At 72.4% G+C, this 16,285-nt stretch overlaps 3 protein-coding genes across 3 annotated transcripts; 2 read left to right on the forward strand and 1 right to left on the reverse strand.

Moving 5' to 3' along the window:
- The first annotated feature begins 146 nt into the window (after positions 1-146).
- LOC133749144 (tyrosine-protein kinase JAK3-like) lies at positions 147-9,833 on the forward strand. The gene is made up of 23 exons (XM_062178324.1): positions 147-330; positions 544-667; positions 808-919; positions 1,010-1,155; positions 1,297-1,588; positions 2,092-2,214; positions 2,285-2,442; positions 2,687-2,798; positions 2,900-3,086; positions 3,173-3,300; positions 3,586-3,717; positions 3,902-3,986; positions 4,201-4,328; positions 4,613-4,745; positions 4,824-4,975; positions 5,361-5,511; positions 5,751-5,890; positions 6,171-6,360; positions 6,564-6,688; positions 6,804-6,976; positions 7,186-7,303; positions 7,883-7,993; positions 8,765-9,833. Exons 1-23 carry the CDS (start codon positions 147-149, stop codon positions 8,870-8,872), a joined length of 3,312 nt encoding a protein of 1,103 aa, XP_062034308.1. The 3' UTR covers positions 8,873-9,833.
- Positions 9,834-10,786: 953 nt separating this feature from the next.
- On the forward strand, positions 10,787-11,354 carry LOC133749836 (insulin-like 3). The gene is made up of 2 exons (XM_062179187.1): positions 10,787-10,982; positions 11,173-11,354. Exons 1-2 carry the CDS (start codon positions 10,787-10,789, stop codon positions 11,352-11,354), a joined length of 378 nt encoding a protein of 125 aa, XP_062035171.1.
- Positions 11,355-11,884: 530 nt separating this feature from the next.
- B3GNT3 (UDP-GlcNAc:betaGal beta-1,3-N-acetylglucosaminyltransferase 3) lies at positions 11,885-13,907 on the reverse strand. The gene is made up of 2 exons (XM_062178624.1): positions 13,338-13,907; positions 11,885-13,079 (listed from the first exon to the last, which is right to left on the reverse strand). Exons 1-2 carry the CDS (start codon positions 13,905-13,907, stop codon positions 12,528-12,530), a joined length of 1,122 nt encoding a protein of 373 aa, XP_062034608.1. The 3' UTR covers positions 11,885-12,527.
- Between the last annotated feature and the right edge of the window lie 2,378 nt (positions 13,908-16,285).

Raw genomic sequence — 16,285 nt, forward strand, 5'->3', positions numbered from 1 at the left:
CTGCTGGCCCCTCCCCACCTGCCCCGCAGCCGCAGCCGGAGCTGGGCCGGGTGGGGTCTCCCCGTTGGGCCTCCTCTGTCCGGCTGGCCGGGACTGACGACGCCGGCCTTGCCCCCGTGTGTGCCCCCGACCCCGCAGGCGGCGCCATGGCGCCCCCCAGTGAGGAGACGCCGCTGATCCCCCCGCGCTCCTGCAGCCTGTCCTCGGCGGAGGCGGGCGCCCTGCACGTGCTGCTCCCGCACCCGGGCCCCGGGCGCCCCCCGCGCCTGTCCTTTTCCTTTGGCGACCACTCGGCCGAGGCTTTGTGTGTGCGGGCCGCCAAGGCCAGCGGTGAGTGGCCGCCTGGCAGGGTATCCGCGGGCGCCTTGGGGTTTTGAGGGCTGCGTAGGAGTTTGGGAAAGGAGCGTGGGCCTTGGAGGCACTGGGGCTGCAAGCCTTGGGCAGGGAGGGGGCCGGGCGGCCGGGGGCTTCCCTGCGGAGGGGGCGAGAAGGAGGGGAGACCTGGGGGGGGTTGGCAGGGAACTGACTGGGCCGCACCCGCAGGCGTGCTGCCCGTGTACCACTCGCTGTTCGCCCTGGCCACGGAGGACCTGTCCTGCTGGTTCCCGCCCAGCCACGTCTTCTCCGTGGAGGACGGGGCCACCCAGGTCCTGGTCTACAGGCTCCGGTAGGGAGGGGCCGTGCCCCGCCCCCGCCGAGGGCCCCCTGGGCTCCGCCACGCCCCTGCCCCTGCCTGGGGGGCACCTCCAACACCCCAGAGACGCGGGTCCCCCAGGCTCCCCCTGACCCCGCCCCTCCCCCACGCAGCTTCTACTTCCCCGAGTGGTTCGGGCTGGACAAATGCCACCGCTTCGGGCTCCACAAAGAGCTGGCCAGCTCCATCCTGGACCTCCCGGTGCTGGAGCACCTGTTTGCCCAGGTGTGTGTGTTGGGGAGCGGGGCTCCACCCAGAGCTTTGGGGTGCGCGGGGCGCCCGCGGGGCTGCTGACCCCGCGCCCGCCGCCCCCAGCGCCGCAGTGACCTGGTCAGCGGGCGCCTCCCCGTGGGCCTGAGCTTCCGGGAGCAGGGCGAGTGCCTCAGCCTGGCCGTGCTGGACCTGGCGCGGATGGCCCGCGAGCAGGAGCGGCGGCCTGCGGAGCTGCTCAAGGCGGTCAGGTGAGGTCCCCGGGGAGGGCGGGCACGCGTGGGCCACGCATGGGCGCCCGGGGGCTGAGCAGGCCGGCAGGTGAGACCCCCCCAGGGAAGGCGGGCACGCGTGGGCGCCCGGGGGCTCAGTCGGCGGCCCGCCCCCCGCAGCTACAAGGCCTGCCTGCCTCCGCGCCTGCGCGACCTCATCCAGGGCCTGAACTTCGTGACCCGTGGCCGCATCCGCCGGACCGTGCGCCGCGCCCTGCGCCGCGTGGCCGCGTGCCAGGCCGACCGGCACGCGCTCATGGTCAAGTACATCATGGACCTGGAGCGGCTGGACCCGGCCGGGACAGCCGAGACCTTCCGCGTGGGCCTCCCGGGGGCCGGCGGCGCAGACACGCAGGGACTGCTGCAGGTGGCCGGCGGCAGCGGCGTGGCCTGGAGCCCGGGCGGAGACGAGGTGCGCGTGGGCGGGGCTGGCGAGTAGGGGGCGGGGTTGGCTGGGAGGGTGGGCGTGGTGAGAGACGGTGCTAACTGGTGAACCAATAAGGACTGGGAGGGGCGGGGCTCCGGAAGGCAAGGAGGGGCGGAGTTGATAGGAGAGGCGAAGTTTGAAGAACATGGGTGGGCAGGGCTTTGTCAGGGGGCGTGGCTGCGCGAGGAGGAGACTGGGTGGGTGGGCGTGGAAAGGGGCGTGGTTTACTGCAGACCAATAAGGATGCAGGGTTGGGGCGGGGCTCTGGGAGGCGGGGCCCAGTAGGAGGCAGAACTTGTTAGGTGCGGGGTGAGGCGATGCTTGGGTGTGGCAAGGGGTGAGTTTGCTGGGAGAGGCGGGGTTTGGAGGGCAGGGTCTTGGGTGCCCCTGGCGGGGTCCCTGTTCCCGGAGGGAGGAGAGTGTGCGTTCCCGGCGGAGCAGGGGCGGGGGGCAGGGACCCCAGCCCCATCCGCTGTCCCGCCCCGCAGGCCTTGCAGCCCTTCTGTGACTTCCCCGAGATCGTGGACATCGGCATCACCCAGGCGCCGCGCGCGGGCCCGGCCCGGGAGCACCGCGTGGTCACCGTGACCAGGACGGACACGCAGATCCTGGTGCGCATGGGCGCGTGCAGGGAGGCCTCTCCCACCCCGCTCCACCCCGGCTGACCGGCCCTCCCCGCAGGAGGCCGAGTTCCCGGGGCTGCCCCAGGCGTTGTCCTTCGTGGCGCTGGTGGACGGCTACTTCCGGCTGACCACCGACTCCGGGCACTACTTCTGCAAGGAGGTGGCCCCGCCGCGGCTGCTGGAGGAGGCGGCCGAGCAGTGCCACGGCCCCATCACGTAGGCCCGGGCAGCAGTGGGCGGCGGGCGCGGGCGGCGGGCCGTGGGCATCCGAGCGAGGCCCTGTGCTGCCGCCCGGGGGCCCCGGCTTCACCCCCATGTCTCCCCTGCCAGGAGAAGCCCCCACACGGGGCAGGTTTCACAAGCTGGCGGCGGGTGCGGCCCCTGGCGAGGTTTGGGTCCCCCGCCCGGGTCTCAGGGTCGTCCCCATGTCTGCGTCTGTCTCTCCCCTCGCCTCCCCCAGCCTGGACTTCGCAGTCCACAAGCTGAAGGCCCAGGGCTCTCTCCCCGGCTCCTACGTCCTCCGCCGCAGCCCCCAGGATTTCGACAGCTTCCTGCTCACCGTCTGTGTTCAGGTCGGGCCGGGAGGGCTTCCTGGAGGAAGTGCGGGGCCAGCGTGCACGCCTGGGGTGAGGCTGGGGGCGCCCCCTCCTCTCACGGGGTCCCTCTTCCCCAGACACCCCTGGGCCCCGACTACAAAGGCTGCCTAGTCCGCCGCGACCCCACGGGCGCCTTCTCGCTGGCCGGCCTCGGGCGGCCCCACAGCAGCCTGGGGGAGCTGCTGGCGGCCTGCCGGAGTGGGGGTCTGCGCGTGGACGGGGCCACGCTGACCCTCGGCTCCTGCTGCACCCCCAGACCCAGAGGTAAGACCGGCCTGGCGGAGGGGGAGCGAGCCCGCGGGGGGAGGGGGCGTTCACCTCTGACTCCAGGCTTTCTCCGCCCCCCACAGAGAAGTCCAACCTGATCGTGGTGCGGAGGGGCTGCGGGCCCGCGACCCCCGCCGATCCGCCCCAGGGCCTGCTGCACCCGCTCAGCCAGCTCACTTTCCACAAGGTCCCGGCCGACAGCCTGGAGTGGGTATGGGTTGGGCCGGGGGCAGGGCCTGCGGGAGACCCTCCCAGCCCCACCCCCTGTCCTGCCCCAGGGAGGTGCCTGTGGGAGCCCTGATCTGCTCCAGCCTGGGGGAGGGGCCTGCCAGAGCCCCGCCCTCACGGCTACGCCCTGTGCCCCGCCTGGGGGAGGGGCCTGCGGGAGCCCTGCCCCATCCCCACCTGGGGGAGGGGCCTGCCGGAGCTCTGCCCTGTCCTCACCTGGGGAGGGGCCTATGGGAGCCCCACCCTCACGGCGCCACCCCGCCCACAGCACGAGAACCTGGGCCGCGGCTCCTTTACCAGCATCTTCCGCGGCTCCCGGCGCGAGGTGGTGGACGGGGCAGCGCGGCGAAGCGAGGTGCTGCTCAAAGTGGTGGACGCGCGGCACCGGCACTGCCTGGAGGTCGGCGCGCTGCCGGGTGGGGCGGGGGCGGGCAGACCCGGGTCCCCCCCAGGGCGGGGGTACTGGAGGCCGGGTCTCCCCGGGGCGGTGGCGGGGGGGCGTGCGCGGGGCCAGGTCCCCCCCCAGGGCGGGCTGGGGGCCCCTACCTGACCCCGTGCCCCGCCCGCGCCCTCTCCCCGCGCAGTCCTTCCTGGAAGCAGCCAGCCTGATGAGCCAGGTCTCCTTCCCGCATCTCGTGCTGCTGCACGGCGTGTGCATGGCCGGAGACAGTGAGCACGGGGGTCGGGGGCGGGGGGCGCAGCGCCATCCGGGTCTCCACGCAGGCGGTCGGGACGGGGCTCCGGGCTCCTGGGGACCTGGGCTGAGCCCGCAGTGCCCCCTAGGGCCCTGGTGGGCGTGGCCTCCCGCCTCTGGGTTCGGAGTGAGGGCCCTGGGCAGGGGCGGGGCCCGCTGCACACCCATGCGGTTCCACCCCGCCCCCAGGCACCATGGTCCAGGAGTTCGTGCCGCTGGGAGCCGTGGACACGTACCTGCGCAGGCACGGCCACCGGGTGCCAGCCAGCTGGAAGCTGCAGGTGGCCAAGCAGCTGGCCTACGCCCTCAACTACCTGGTGAGCGCCGGGGCATTGGGGATGGGCGCGGAGGCATGCGTAGGAGTTTGGTAAGGAGTCCAGCTGTGTCCTGCAGTCAGGGAGGAGCCTGGCGTGGGTGGAGGGGACGAGGCCAGGTCAGCCTGGGGGGTGGACAGGCAGGGGCAAGGCTGGAGCCAGGACCCCAGTGCCGGCAGCGCTGGAGCGGGAGTGCGCTGCACCGTGGGGCTTTGCAGTACGTGTAGGAGTTTGCCAAGGGAGCCGTGGGCGCTCACCGCTCCCTGGGTTTCCCCCCGACCCCACAGGAGGACAGGGGCCTCACCCACGGCAACGTGTCGGCGCGCAAGGTGCTCCTGGCCCGGGAGGGGGCCGACGGGAGCCCCCCGTTCATCAAGCTCAACGACCCCGGGGTCAGCCCCACCGTGCTGAGCCGGGAGAGTGAGTGACGGCGCGGGAGGAGGGCGGGGCGGGGCGGGCCGGGGCGGGGCCAGTCACTGACCACGCCCCGCCCCGCAGTGCTCGCAGACAGGATCCCCTGGGTGGCCCCCGAGTGTCTGCAGGACCCGCAGGCCCTCGGCCTGGAGGCGGACAAGTGGGGCTTCGGGGCCACCATCTGGGAGGTGTTCAGCGGCGCCCCGATGCCCGTCAGCGCGCTGGAGCCGGCCGAGGTCAGAGCTCCCCCACGTGGCCATCCCGGGAAGTGCCTGCGGATGCCCCTGCCTCGGAGCCCCCGGGGGCCAGGCTGTCCGTGACCCCTCCCTGCCTCGGCCCTGGGGGTCAGCCTGGCCGTGACCCCTCCCCCGCCTCGGCCCTGGGGGTCAGCCTGGCCGTGACCCCTCCCCCGCCTCGGCCCCGGGGGTCAGCCTGGCCGTGACCCCTCCCCAGGCGCTGGACGTGACCCCTCCCCCGCCTCGGCCCCGGGGGGTCAGCCTGGCCGTGACCCCTCCCCCGGGCTCTGGCCGCGACCCCTCCCCCGCCTCGGCCCCGGGGGTCAGCCTGGCCGTGACCCCTCCCCGGGCGCTGGCCGTGACCCCGCCGCCCCTCCGTCCGCAGAAGCTGGACTTCTATGAGCAGCGGGGCTGCCTGCCCGCCCCGCCGTGGGCCGAGTTGGCCCTACTGATCGAGCAGTGCATGGACTACGCGCCGGGCCGGCGGCCGTCCTTCCGAGCCATCATCCGGGACCTCAACAGCCTCAGCACGTCTGGTGCGCGGGGACCCTGTGCGGGGCGGCGGAGGCGGTGGCCGCGCCGGACGCTGAGCTGTCCGAGCTCGGGGGCGCCTCTGGCCGCCGGGCTGCAGCCCGGGCAGTGGCCTCGGCGCGGTGGGCCCGTGCCGTTGCACAGGGCGTGCACTATGGAAAGAGGCCGATGGCCCAGCGGGTGCCCGGTCCCTGCGGGTCCGTAGCGCGGAGGAGGCGCTGCTCATCCCTCCTGTGTCCCCCAGACTACGAGCTGCTCTCGGACCCCGCACCAGGCGCCCCGGGACCCCGCACCGGGCTGTGGGGCGGCACCCAGCTCCACGCCTGCCAGGACCCCACGGTCTTTGAGGAGAGGCACCTCAAGTTCATCTCACAGCTGGGCAAGGTGGGCGGGGCCGGGGCCCGGACACGGGGTGGGCGGAGGATGACAGACAAAGGTTGGGCAGGGTCCGACTGGGCGGGGCCAGGTGGCTGACATCGGGAGGGCGGGGCCTGGTGGGCGGGTCCGGATCCTGGAGGGGGGGCCTGGGGCGGGGCCCGGGGTGACGGACACGGGATGGGCGGATGATGACGGACAGGGGGTGGGCAGGATCCGACCGGGCGGGCGCGCAGGTGGGCGGGGCCTGGCCCGGGTGGGCGGGGCCGGTGACGACGCCCCGCCCCAGGGCCACTTCGGCAGCGTGGAGCTGTGCCGCTACGACCCGCTGGGCGACGACACGGGCGCGCTGGTGGCGGTGAAGCGGCTGCAGCACAGCGGTCCCGACCAGGAGCGCAGCTTCGCGCGCGAGATCCAGATCCTCAAGGCGCTGCACAGCGACTTCATCGTCAAGTACCGCGGCGTCAGCTACGGCCCGGGTGAGCCACGAGGGGCGTGGGCGGGCCGTGCGTGCGACGGGCGGGTTGGGGGCGGGGCTGAGGGCGTGGGGGCAGGGCCGAGGGCGGGCTGAGGCCCGTAGGTGCGAAGGGGAGGGAGGGGCAGGGGCGGGGCTGAGGGCCCGGGGTCCGCTGTGGCCGGGGGTGGGGCCGGGACCGGGGTCACGGAGGCCCCCCGCCCCCAGGCCGCCAGAGCCTACGGCTGGTCATGGAGTACCTGCCTCGTGGCTGCCTGCGCGACTTCCTGCAGCGCCACCGCGCGCGCCTGGGCGCCGGCCGCCTGCTGCTGTACGCCTCCCAGATCTGCAAGGTGCGGGGTGCGCGGGACGGGGCGGGGCGGGGCAGGGCAGGAGCGGGGCGAACGGGGTGGGCGAGGAGGGTGCCGCCTCCTCGGGACCCTCAGCAAGGCCCCCCGCCCCACGCAGGGCATGGAGTACCTGGGCTCCCGCCGCTGCGTGCACCGCGACCTGGCCGCGCGCAACATCCTGGTGGAGAGCGAGACGCACGTGAAGATCGCGGACTTCGGCCTGGCCAAGCTGCTGCCGCTGGACAAGGACTACTACGTGGTCCGCGAGCCCGGCCAGAGCCCCATCTTCTGGTGCGCCCCACCCCACCCCCGCCCCGCCCCTCCACAGCCCTGACCACGCCTGCAGCCCTGACTCCACCCCATCAGCCGGGAGCCTTGCCCCGACCTGTGGGGGGCTGCCCACTTGGTCCCCGCCCCCGCTGCCCGCCCTGTCCCTCCCCCACTGCCCAGCTGGTCCCCGCCCGCTGCCCGGCCGCAGCCAGCCCCGCGCTGTCCCGCAGGTTCGCCCCCGAGTCGCTGGCGGACAACGTTTTCTCGCGCCAGTCGGACGTCTGGAGCTTCGGCGTCGTCCTGTACGAGCTGTTCACCTACAGCGACAAGAGCTGCAGCCCCTCGGCCGTGAGTGGGGCGGCCCGCCCCGTGACCCTTCCCCTCTGGGCCCCTGCCCCCTCCCTCCCCTGGGTCCACACCCGCCCTGGGCCCATGACCCCTCCCTCCCCTGCTCCCCGGGGTCTGCCCTGGGCCCCTGCCCCCTCCCTCCCCTGGGTCCGCACCCGCCCTGGGCCCATGACCCCTCCCTCCCCTGCTCCCCGGGGTCTGCCCTGGGCCCCTGCCCCCTCCCTCCTCTGGGTCCGCACCCGCCCTGGCCCCATGACCCCTCCCTCCCTTGGGTCTGCACCCGCCCTGGCCCGCTGACCCCTCCCTCCCCTGGGTCCGCACCCACCCTGGTCCCGCTGACCCCTCCCTCCCCTGGGTCCGCACCCACCCTGGTCCCGCTGACCCCTCCCTCCCCTCGGTCCGCACCCGCCCTGGGCCCATGACCCCTCCCTCCCCTCGGTCCGCACCCGCCCTGGCCCCGCTGACCCCTCCCTCCCCTGGGTCCGCACCCGCCCTGGCCCCGCTGACCCCTCCCTCCCCTGGGTCCGCACCCGCCCTGGCCTCGCTGACCCCTCCCATCCCCCCCACGGGCGCCCCCAGGAGTTCCTGCGGATGATGGGGGGAGAGCGAGACGCCCCCGGCCTCTGCCGCCTCCTGGAGCTGCTGGCTGAGGGCCAGAGGCTGCCGGCGCCGCCCGCCTGCCCGGCCGAGGTGAGCGCGGGATGGGGGGTGGGGGGTGGGTCACAGATGCCTCAGTTTATCCGTTTCCAAAAGAGGAACCGCGGCGTCCGACGGGGGTGGGGGGTGGGCTTGGTTAAGTGAGTGCTGAGCTCGGCGTGGCCGGGGCATGTGGGGAGGCCAAGGGGTAGGACTGGCAGGAGAGGAATGGGCTGGTGGGGGGCCGGACAGTGGAAGGGGCGGGGCCCGTGAGGAGCGGGGCCGCGGCGGGGGCGGAGCGGCGGGGACAGGGAGCGTGGGAGGGGCGGTGCCAGAGAGGGGCGGTGCCAGAGAGGGGCGGGGCGCTGGATGGGGCGGGGCCAGTGTGGGCGGGGCCGCGGAGGGGCGAGGGCCGGGCTGGCCCGGGAGAGCAGGGCCCAGGGCCCAGGCCGCGGCGGCGGGAAGTGGGGTGCGGGGGAGCTGGCGCAGCCGGCAGGGCCTGGTTTGTGGCTTTCCCGGAAGCCTCTGACAGGCCCTAAGCCTCGTAAGTAAGTCGCGCAGCCACACATGTTTGTGGAGTGTCAGCTACGTGCCAGGCCTAGAACTTGGCGCCCGGCACCGCCTTAGCCGAGACCCCGGGCGTGGTGGCCACTGCCGGGAAAGAGGCGAGGGGAGGAGACACTGGCGGGGTGGGCGGGGTCGAGGGCGCAGCAGGTGTCGCCGTCCCGTGGGGGCGTGGACCGGGTGCGGGGGTTCGCGGCGGCTGTGGGGCGGGCAGGCGGCCACTCAGGCTCCTGACCGCCGCTGTCCGCCCGCGTCCTGCAGGTCCAGGAGATCATGCAGCTGTGCTGGGCCGCCAGCCCCCAGGACCGGCCGCCCTTCAGCGCCCTGGGGCCCCGGCTGGATGCGCTGTGGAGTGGGAGCCCGGGGTAGTGACCGCGCCCCGCCTCCAGGGCTGGGGGGCGTGGCCTCGCCGCTGCTGCTGGGGGGCCCTGGCTCAGGTGCCCCTAGGAGGACCCCAGCCCCGCCCTTCAGCCCCTCCCCTCCCTCTGCAGCCTGGCCCTGCGCTCCTGGGGGAGCCAGGTCGGAAGTTGGGCTTTAGACGACGCCCCTGGGGACAGGGACCTGGGGTTGGGGGAGGGGGACCTCCGGCCTGCCTCCCCTCCGGTCCTCACCCTCGGAGGGCCGCGGGTCGCCTGCGGGGCAGTGGGAGAAGGCAAGGCGCTCCTGGCCGAGGGAACAGCACACGTGGGCCAGGAGGCTCAGTAGAGGCTGAGCGCCCTGGCCCTCGCTGGCCTTGGTCCTCGCCCCTGTGAAATGGGCCCAGTTGGCTCCGGCTCGCGTGCCCTCAACTGTCTGAACACCTTTCCCGCCTCTCTGGAAGGCTCATATACAGCCGTCAAAACCCCAGCGGGGCTGGCGCCGTGGCTTAACAGGCTAATCCTCCGCCTGCGGCGCCGGCACACCGGGTTCTAGTCCTGGTCGGGGCACCGGATTCTGTCCTGGTTGCCCCTCTTCCAGGCCAGCTCTCTGCTGTGGCCCGGGAAGGCAGTGGAGGATGGCCCAGTGCTTGGGCCCTGCACCCCATGGGAGACGAGGAGAAACACCTGGCTCCTGGCTTAGGATCGGTGTGGTGCGCCGGCTGCGGCGGCCATTGGAGGGTGAACCAACGGCAAAAAGGAAGACCTTTCTCTCTGTCTCTCTCTCTCTCACTATCCACTCTGCCTGTCAAAAACAAAAAACAAAAAAAACAAAAACACAAACACCCCAGCGGTCCCGGCCTGCTGTGCCCCTGCCCACCCTGACGCCCGGGCCGTGGCTGTGTGCGCATGCGTACAGCTCTGCTTGCCCCCGTTGTGGGGGGTAGTGTTTGCTGAGTGAATAAAGGAGCTCCGTGGGGACCCGGCTGTGCTGTGCTTGATGGGGCCTTGGGGGGGGCGGTGGTTAAGGCCGTGGGTCCCGGTCTCTGGGGGCCGCCGTGGGGAGGAGGGGCGGCTGGGAGCGACCTTGACAAGGCCGGGAAGAGGGAGACCCCCCTCCCCCCACACACACCCCTCCCCACGCGGGCGCCAGCTGCGGCCTCGGCCTCGGTTCCCCCCTGGAGGGCTGATTGCGGGCTCCCCCGGGGGCAGAGGGACCAGAGCGTTCTGTGAGGGGTCAGAGGGCAAGGCCCGCGCTGGGGTGGCCAGGCTGTGGGGGAGGGGCAGGCCAGCACCCCCCCACCGTGTGCACCCCGGGGCCGAGGGACGTCGTGGAGGGTGGGGGAGAGAGATCCGTCCCTGCCCGTCTACCCCAGAAAAGCCCCCGATTGGGTGGGAAACGGAGTGGAGGGCTACTCTAGGTGGGGGGAGCCAGACCGGCCGGTCTCTGCCTCAGTTTCTTGCCTTTGGGGCAAAGCGGGGGAGCCTAAGACCCCCCTGGGCACGAGGCCAGCCCCAAGCAGGTGGCTCCCACGTCCTAGGTCGCCCAGCCCTGGGCTCCAGGACCCCGGGTGCGGGAAGACCAAGGCAGGGACCTCCTCCCTCACCGCCTCCGGGCGCAGGGGCAATGGGGGGGGGGGCGTGGGCTCTGCTCAGCGCCCTGTGGCCTTGGACAAGGGCGGGGCCCGCTCCCCCAGGACTGCACCCTTCCCGGCCACACTCAGGTCCCCCGCACTCCGGAACACATTCAAGGCGGCTCCCGGTCCAGTGCTCGCCCCTGGGGGTCCGCCCAAGGCCCCGCCGCACCCTTGACTTTTCCCCGGGGCCTTGTGCGGAACACCCCGTGCCTGCTCCAAGGCCTGCAGCTGCGGCGGCCCAGGCGCTATAAGGGGGCGCCCTGGGCTGGCTGGGAGCGCCGCCCCCAGCCATGGACCCCTGCCCGCCGGTCTGGGCGCTGCTGCTGCTGCTGCTGCTGCCAGCCGTGGTGTCGCCGCTGAGCCCCGCGCCAGCCCCGGGCGCGCCCGAGAGGCTGTGCGGCCACCACTTCGTGCGCGCCCTGGTGCGCGTGTGCGGGGGCCCGCGCTGGTCCCCCGAGGCCGCCCAGCCCGTGGCTGCCGGCGATCGTGAGTAGTGGGAGCTGCGGGGGGCGGGCGCGCAGGTGCAGGGGGAGGAGCGGGCGTGGCTGAGAGCGGTGTCGGGAACACAGCAGGCGCTTAACAAGTGCTCCCTTCTATCAGCCTGCCCGCGGAGGCTTTGCCGGGTCCCCTGGCCCAGGGCGCAAGCGGTGACCTCTGCCCTCTGCTCCGTCCCCAGGGGACCTGCTGCGGTGGCTGGAGGGCCCGCACCTCCTCCACGCACTGGCGGCGGCCGACGGCGACGCGCAGCCCCCGCCCCAGGGCTCTCGGCGCCGCCGCGCAGCAGGGGACAACCCCGCGCTCCGGTGCTGCCTCCGCGGCTGCGACCGCCAGGACCTGGTGTCTCTGTGCCCCCACTGACGCCGCCGGGGGGTAGGGCCGGGGCCAGCGCCACAACGCCCGGCGTCCCTTGGTTTCCTACGACGGGGGGGGGGGGGCTCAGCACTTCGCCCCGCCTGCCCTCCGGGAAGCCGACCGCGCCGTCAACACGCACCGGAATCCAGATGCCCAGGCGCTGGGGGTCAGACGTCCCGGCGCCACCCCAACGCCGGCCTCCCTGCCTTTGCGACGCCCCCACTCCCCGCTCCCTCTGCGGTAGCTAATAAATGAGACAAGCAGAATTCACATAAAACCCGCTCGCTCTTCTTCCCTCCATCCTGGCCCGGCCCTTTGGGGAGTGCGCCAGCGGGTGGGGGTGGGAGAGGCCTTGTCGGAGCCGGGGCGGGGGTGGGGGAAGACCGGAGCTGAGGACCGCGGGGGGCCGGGGATAGGGTGGGGGCCGCTGTCCTTGGTCCTTGTTTACTTTCCACCGTGCCAATTTCCGGCCGGGAAAACCCTGTCCAAACGCTTTACTGTGAGCTACATAAAACCAAGCCCCAGGTCTTTGCAAAAAACATTTAATTCCCTGAGGATCCGCCGCCCAGCCGCAGTCCGAACACCTGCCCAAGGCCGGGCCCCGCGCCCGCCTCCCTAGGCGCCTGCACGCGCTGACCTGGGCTCTCCCACCCCCCCAGTGCCCAGGCCGTTCCCTGCGTTCTTTGGGCGCCCGAGGGTGGGGAGCAAGTCTTCCACAGGGGACACTCAAAGCTCTGAGCTCCCACAGATGCGGGGGGCCAGCGCAGGGCTAGGCCCCTCCCACCACATCCCAGGGGCCCCCGCGGTGCTAACAGGGGCCCCTCAATCCCTGGCCCGGGAACCTTGTCTCCCAGCGGCACCTGAGACGAAGAGTCCTGGGTGAACTCAGGCGCTGCCCGCCGCCTGGGGACAAGGCTGGCAAAGGCACTCGGCCCTGACACGTCGGAGGCTTCATAGCGTGGATCCCAGCCGCCGGGAGCCTAGGGGCGGGGGTCTGGGCAGGACCAGAGGGGGTTTGCGGGATGCCTAGGAGTTCACCAACCGCTTACTCCATGTTATCCACCCCTCCCCGGCCCGGCCCCGCGCCCTGAGCCCCTGGTGGTGGTGGGGGAGGACGAGGGTCTGAGCGTCCCGGGGTTCGGGGGCGGGCTCCACGCACGCCCCGGCGGGGCAGGGCGCTCAGTAGATGCGGGCCCGGCGGCCGCAGGCCAGGTCAGGCTGGTTGAGCGCCTCCCACATGAGCAGGAGCTCGTAGGGCAGGAAGCGATGCACGAGCAGCAGCTCCCGGTAGAAGCAGGGGTCGAAGGAGGAGTGGGCGGCGGAGGGCGCGCGCAGGCCGCCCGTGCGCACGCCGCTGTGCGAGGCGGGCTCGAGGCCGGCGCGCTGCAGGCACATGCCCAGGAAGACATCATCGATGGGGAAGAGGTCGAGCGTGGGCGCGGCGCGGCGCAGCGCGGTGGCCGTGAAGCGCGAGAGCAGGAAGCCGCCGCCGCCGCAGTAGGGCGGGTAGCGCTCCTGCGCCATCACCAGCCTGGGCACGAAGTACTTGCTCCAGGGCGCGCGGATGGGGCCCACGTTCCGGATGAGGTGGCCCACGAAGAGGTGGTGGCCGGGGTCCTGGCTCTGCAGGTAGGCCACCATGTTGTCCGTGTGGGCAAACACATCGTCGTCGCCGTTCAGCACGAAGCTGGCGTCCGCGCACCTTCGGCCCTGCCACTCCAGGAACAGCACCTGCGCGGGTGGGGCGGGGGCGGGGCGCTGAGCCTCCCGCGGGGGCGCGGATTCGAGGCCCGCCGCTCCGCTTCCCACCCAGCGCCCTGTGGAGGATGGTCCAAGTACCTGAGCCCCTGCACCTGCGCGGGAGACCTGGATGGAGCTCCAGGCTTGGGCCTGTCCCCACCCTGGCTGTGTGGGGAGCTCCCTGGGGGGAGAAGCTGGGGCTTGGGGTGGGGTGGGAGCGCTCACCTCTCTCCGCCCCGCCCCGCGCACCTGCTTGAGCGTGAGGTTGAAGAAGGAGTCGTGGAAGGCCCACTGCAGGATGTCGCCGTGCGCCTCCGCCTCCAGCGCCAGCAGCCGGTTCACCTTGCGGGCCTCGTGCGCGCTGGCCGCCGTGCCCACGAGGAAGAGGCGGCGCAGCTGCGCGCCCCGCACGCGCCGCTCGCGGCCCCAGGTGCGGCGGACGAGCTCGCGGCGCTCGTAGTTGCCGGGCGAGGACTTGATGGCGAGCAGCAGGAACACGGGCCCGGCGCACTTGTCGCGCGGGGCGTCCTGCAGCAGCGGGAAGGCGCGGCAGTGCCGGTAGAGCAGGAAGTCGCGCACGTGCGCCGGCTGCGCCTTGAACTCGGGGTGCGCCGCCACCGACGCGTTGGCCACGCAGGGCGCCGGGCGCGGGGGCGAGGCCGCCGTGGGCCGCGTGGGCGCCTCGCGGGGGGCGCGCGGCGGCTCCGCGGCCGGGCAGCCTGGCGGCGCCACGTGCAGGCCCAGCAGCACCAGGAGCGCCAGGGCGCCCACGGCCAGCAGAAGGCCCGCGTCCGCGCGCAGGGGCCGCGGGCAGCGCATCCTGGCCAGCCCGGGGCCCGCGGGGGTCACAGCGCTTGGACGCTCCTGCGGGGGACAGAGCTCCGTCAGCCGCCACCGCCGGGGTCTCCGCCCCGCCCAGCATGAGGGGGCGGGGCGGAGAGAAAAGGGGAGGGGCGGGGAAGACCCTAGGCTGAGGGCGCCTGGGATCCCCAAGGCCGGCGGCCTCGCCCCGCCCCCTCTGCACCCCAGCCCCACGCAGTTCACACAGAACCCCGACTCAGATCCGGGCGCGCCCGTGTCCACTGCCAATCACGGGCCCTCCCCGCCCCCTCGCACCCCCACTGCGGGGCCAGTGGCCCTCAGTTCCGCCCCCTGCTCCCCTGTCCTGGCTGGGGGTGGGGCTGAAAGTCCAGGCCTCGCCCTGTCCCCTCATTAGCATAGGAAAAGGTGATGGAGAGGATTTGGGGGTTTGTGGACCAGAACCCCCAGGAGCACCCGGGAGGGCGGGGCCAGGTGTGGGCCGAGAGGAAGGGGCCCTTGAGTGACAGGAGGGGGGAGCGGATCGGAGGGGGAGGGTCAGAGAGAGAGGGAGGGGTCTTCCACCCACTGGCTCCTGTTCCCACACAGCCAGGGCCGGGCCAGGAGCCTGGGGCTCCATCCGGGCCTCCCGCGTGGGCGCAGGGGGAGGCGCGGGGTGCTCTGGGGCCTCCCGCGGGCCACGTCTGAGTGCCTGGGGGTTCAGTCCCGCCTCGAGCTTGTCCCTTGACCCTTCCTGGGCGCCCCGCTGGGCTGTGGGTCCTGTGAGCTGCAGGGGCGGCTGTACCAGGAGGGACCAGCAGGGGGCGCCGCCTGTTGCCATGGAAACAGCCCACTCTGTGCCGCCATCCCAAGAAGGAATCTTGGCCCAAAAACACATCTAACAGTCATTCACTCACTTATTCATTGGGGCCAGCGCTGTGGCCCAGCGGGTAAAGCCGCCGCCTGCAGTACCAGCATCCCATGGGGCGCTGGTTCAAGTCCCGGCTGCTCCACTTCCGATCCAGCTCTCTGCTATGGCGTGGGAAAGCAGTGGAAGATGGCCCAAGTCCCTGGGCCCCTGCACCTGCGTGGGAGACCCGGATGGAGCTCCTGGCTCCGGATCAGCCCAGCCCCGGCCGTTACTGGCATCTGGGGCGTGACCCAGCGGATGGGAGATCAATCTCTCTCTCTCCCTCTGCCTTCCAAATAAAATCTTTATATACAGATTGGCACTCCATCCGAGGGCAAAGTCTGCCCGCCCCGCACTTTCCATGACCGCAGAAACTTCCAGAATCTGACACAAGGAAGCAGCTCACGGGCGTCCAGACCGAGACCCCCCACCCCGTCAGCCAGTGCTGCACCTGCTCGGCCACATGGGAGCGAGGGGCCATGGCAGCTCAGCGGCCATTCGGCCGGCGGGCACCTCCTGAGCGCCAACTGTATACCTGACACGGAGGCGCAGCCACTGCTCAGCTGCCCCCCCCCATGTCAGCAGCGAGTGAGGGGGGAGGGAGCCCCAGGTCCCAAAAACTGGGTGGGGCCACTGCAGATGGGGGGGCACAGCAGTGCAAAGGCCCTGGGGCAGCCACAGCTCGAGGTGTGGGGTGCAGCGTGGGCAGGGTCGGGGGTGCCGAGCAGGACTGGGCATCTGGGGCTGAGGCCGAGGCCGAGGCTGGCAGCACCAGGGCGGCGCGGTGGGGCTTGCCCTCACCCAGGCCTGTCTGTTGGGCGGCTTCCTGCAGCCTGTGCGGAGAAGCCACTTCCTGTTGCTGCCCAGGACCCAGGAGCCTCCTGCAAGGGGTGGCCACTGCATCTCTGGGCTACACACCCGCTGCCTGCCGCCCCCCAGGCTGCCCCTCCCAGTGCGGCCTCAGGGCCTTTGCACCTGCCGCTGCCGGCCTCCCAGCTCTCCTCTCTCTGATCTCTGTGGCAGCTTTTCAAGGAGGTGCCCCGCCCCACCCCGCCCCATCCCTCCCAGGCCTCACACCCAGGGCAGCTGACAGCAGCCCTGAGCCCTGGCCCCTGACACCGGACACCGAACACCGGCCCCTGGCCCCTGGTCCCTGGCCCCCGGCTCCTAGAAGACCCAGCAGGGATTGGGCGAGATAAGATGCGGAGCTCCAGGTTCGAGTCCTGGCTACTCCACTTCCCCTCCAGCTCCCTGCAACGCTGCTGCATAGTAATGAGCTCCTGCATATTCACGAGGTGAATATTCATGAGCCACTAGCTGCTCTGGCTCCTCCCCTATGCATGGCCCCAAATGGTGGTGAGCTGCTGACTATTAATGACTTGCTGAATATTAATGAGCTTATAGCCATGGGAGGGGCGAAGCCACAGGCAGCTCTGATCTCCCACTGACCCGGGTGACGGCCAAGGCTAGCCCCTCGACTCCAGGCTGG

Source organism: Lepus europaeus, chromosome 20 (assembly GCF_033115175.1).
Source record: "Lepus europaeus isolate LE1 chromosome 20, mLepTim1.pri, whole genome shotgun sequence".
In the NCBI taxonomy this organism is placed as follows: Eukaryota; Metazoa; Chordata; class Mammalia; order Lagomorpha; family Leporidae; genus Lepus; species Lepus europaeus.

Coding starts and splice junctions, on each gene's coding strand:
- LOC133749144 (XM_062178324.1), top strand. CDS start 147: ATGGCGCCCCCCAGTGAGGAGACGCCGCTGATCCCCCCGCGCTCCTGC. Junction 3,087..3,172: donor CTGCACCCCCAGACCCAGAG/GTAAGACCGGCC, acceptor CGCCCCCCACAG/AGAAGTCCAACCTGATCGTG. Junction 7,304..7,882: donor AGAGCTGCAGCCCCTCGGCC/GTGAGTGGGGCG, acceptor GGGCGCCCCCAG/GAGTTCCTGCGGATGATGGG.
- LOC133749836 (XM_062179187.1), top strand. CDS start 10,787: ATGGACCCCTGCCCGCCGGTCTGGGCGCTGCTGCTGCTGCTGCTGCTG. Junction 10,983..11,172: donor GCCCGTGGCTGCCGGCGATC/GTGAGTAGTGGG, acceptor CTCCGTCCCCAG/GGGACCTGCTGCGGTGGCTG.
- B3GNT3 (XM_062178624.1), bottom strand. CDS start 13,907: ATGCGCTGCCCGCGGCCCCTGCGCGCGGACGCGGGCCTTCTGCTGGCC. Junction 13,080..13,337: donor TCAACCTCACGCTCAAGCAG/GTGCGCGGGGCG, acceptor CCACCCGCGCAG/GTGCTGTTCCTGGAGTGGCA.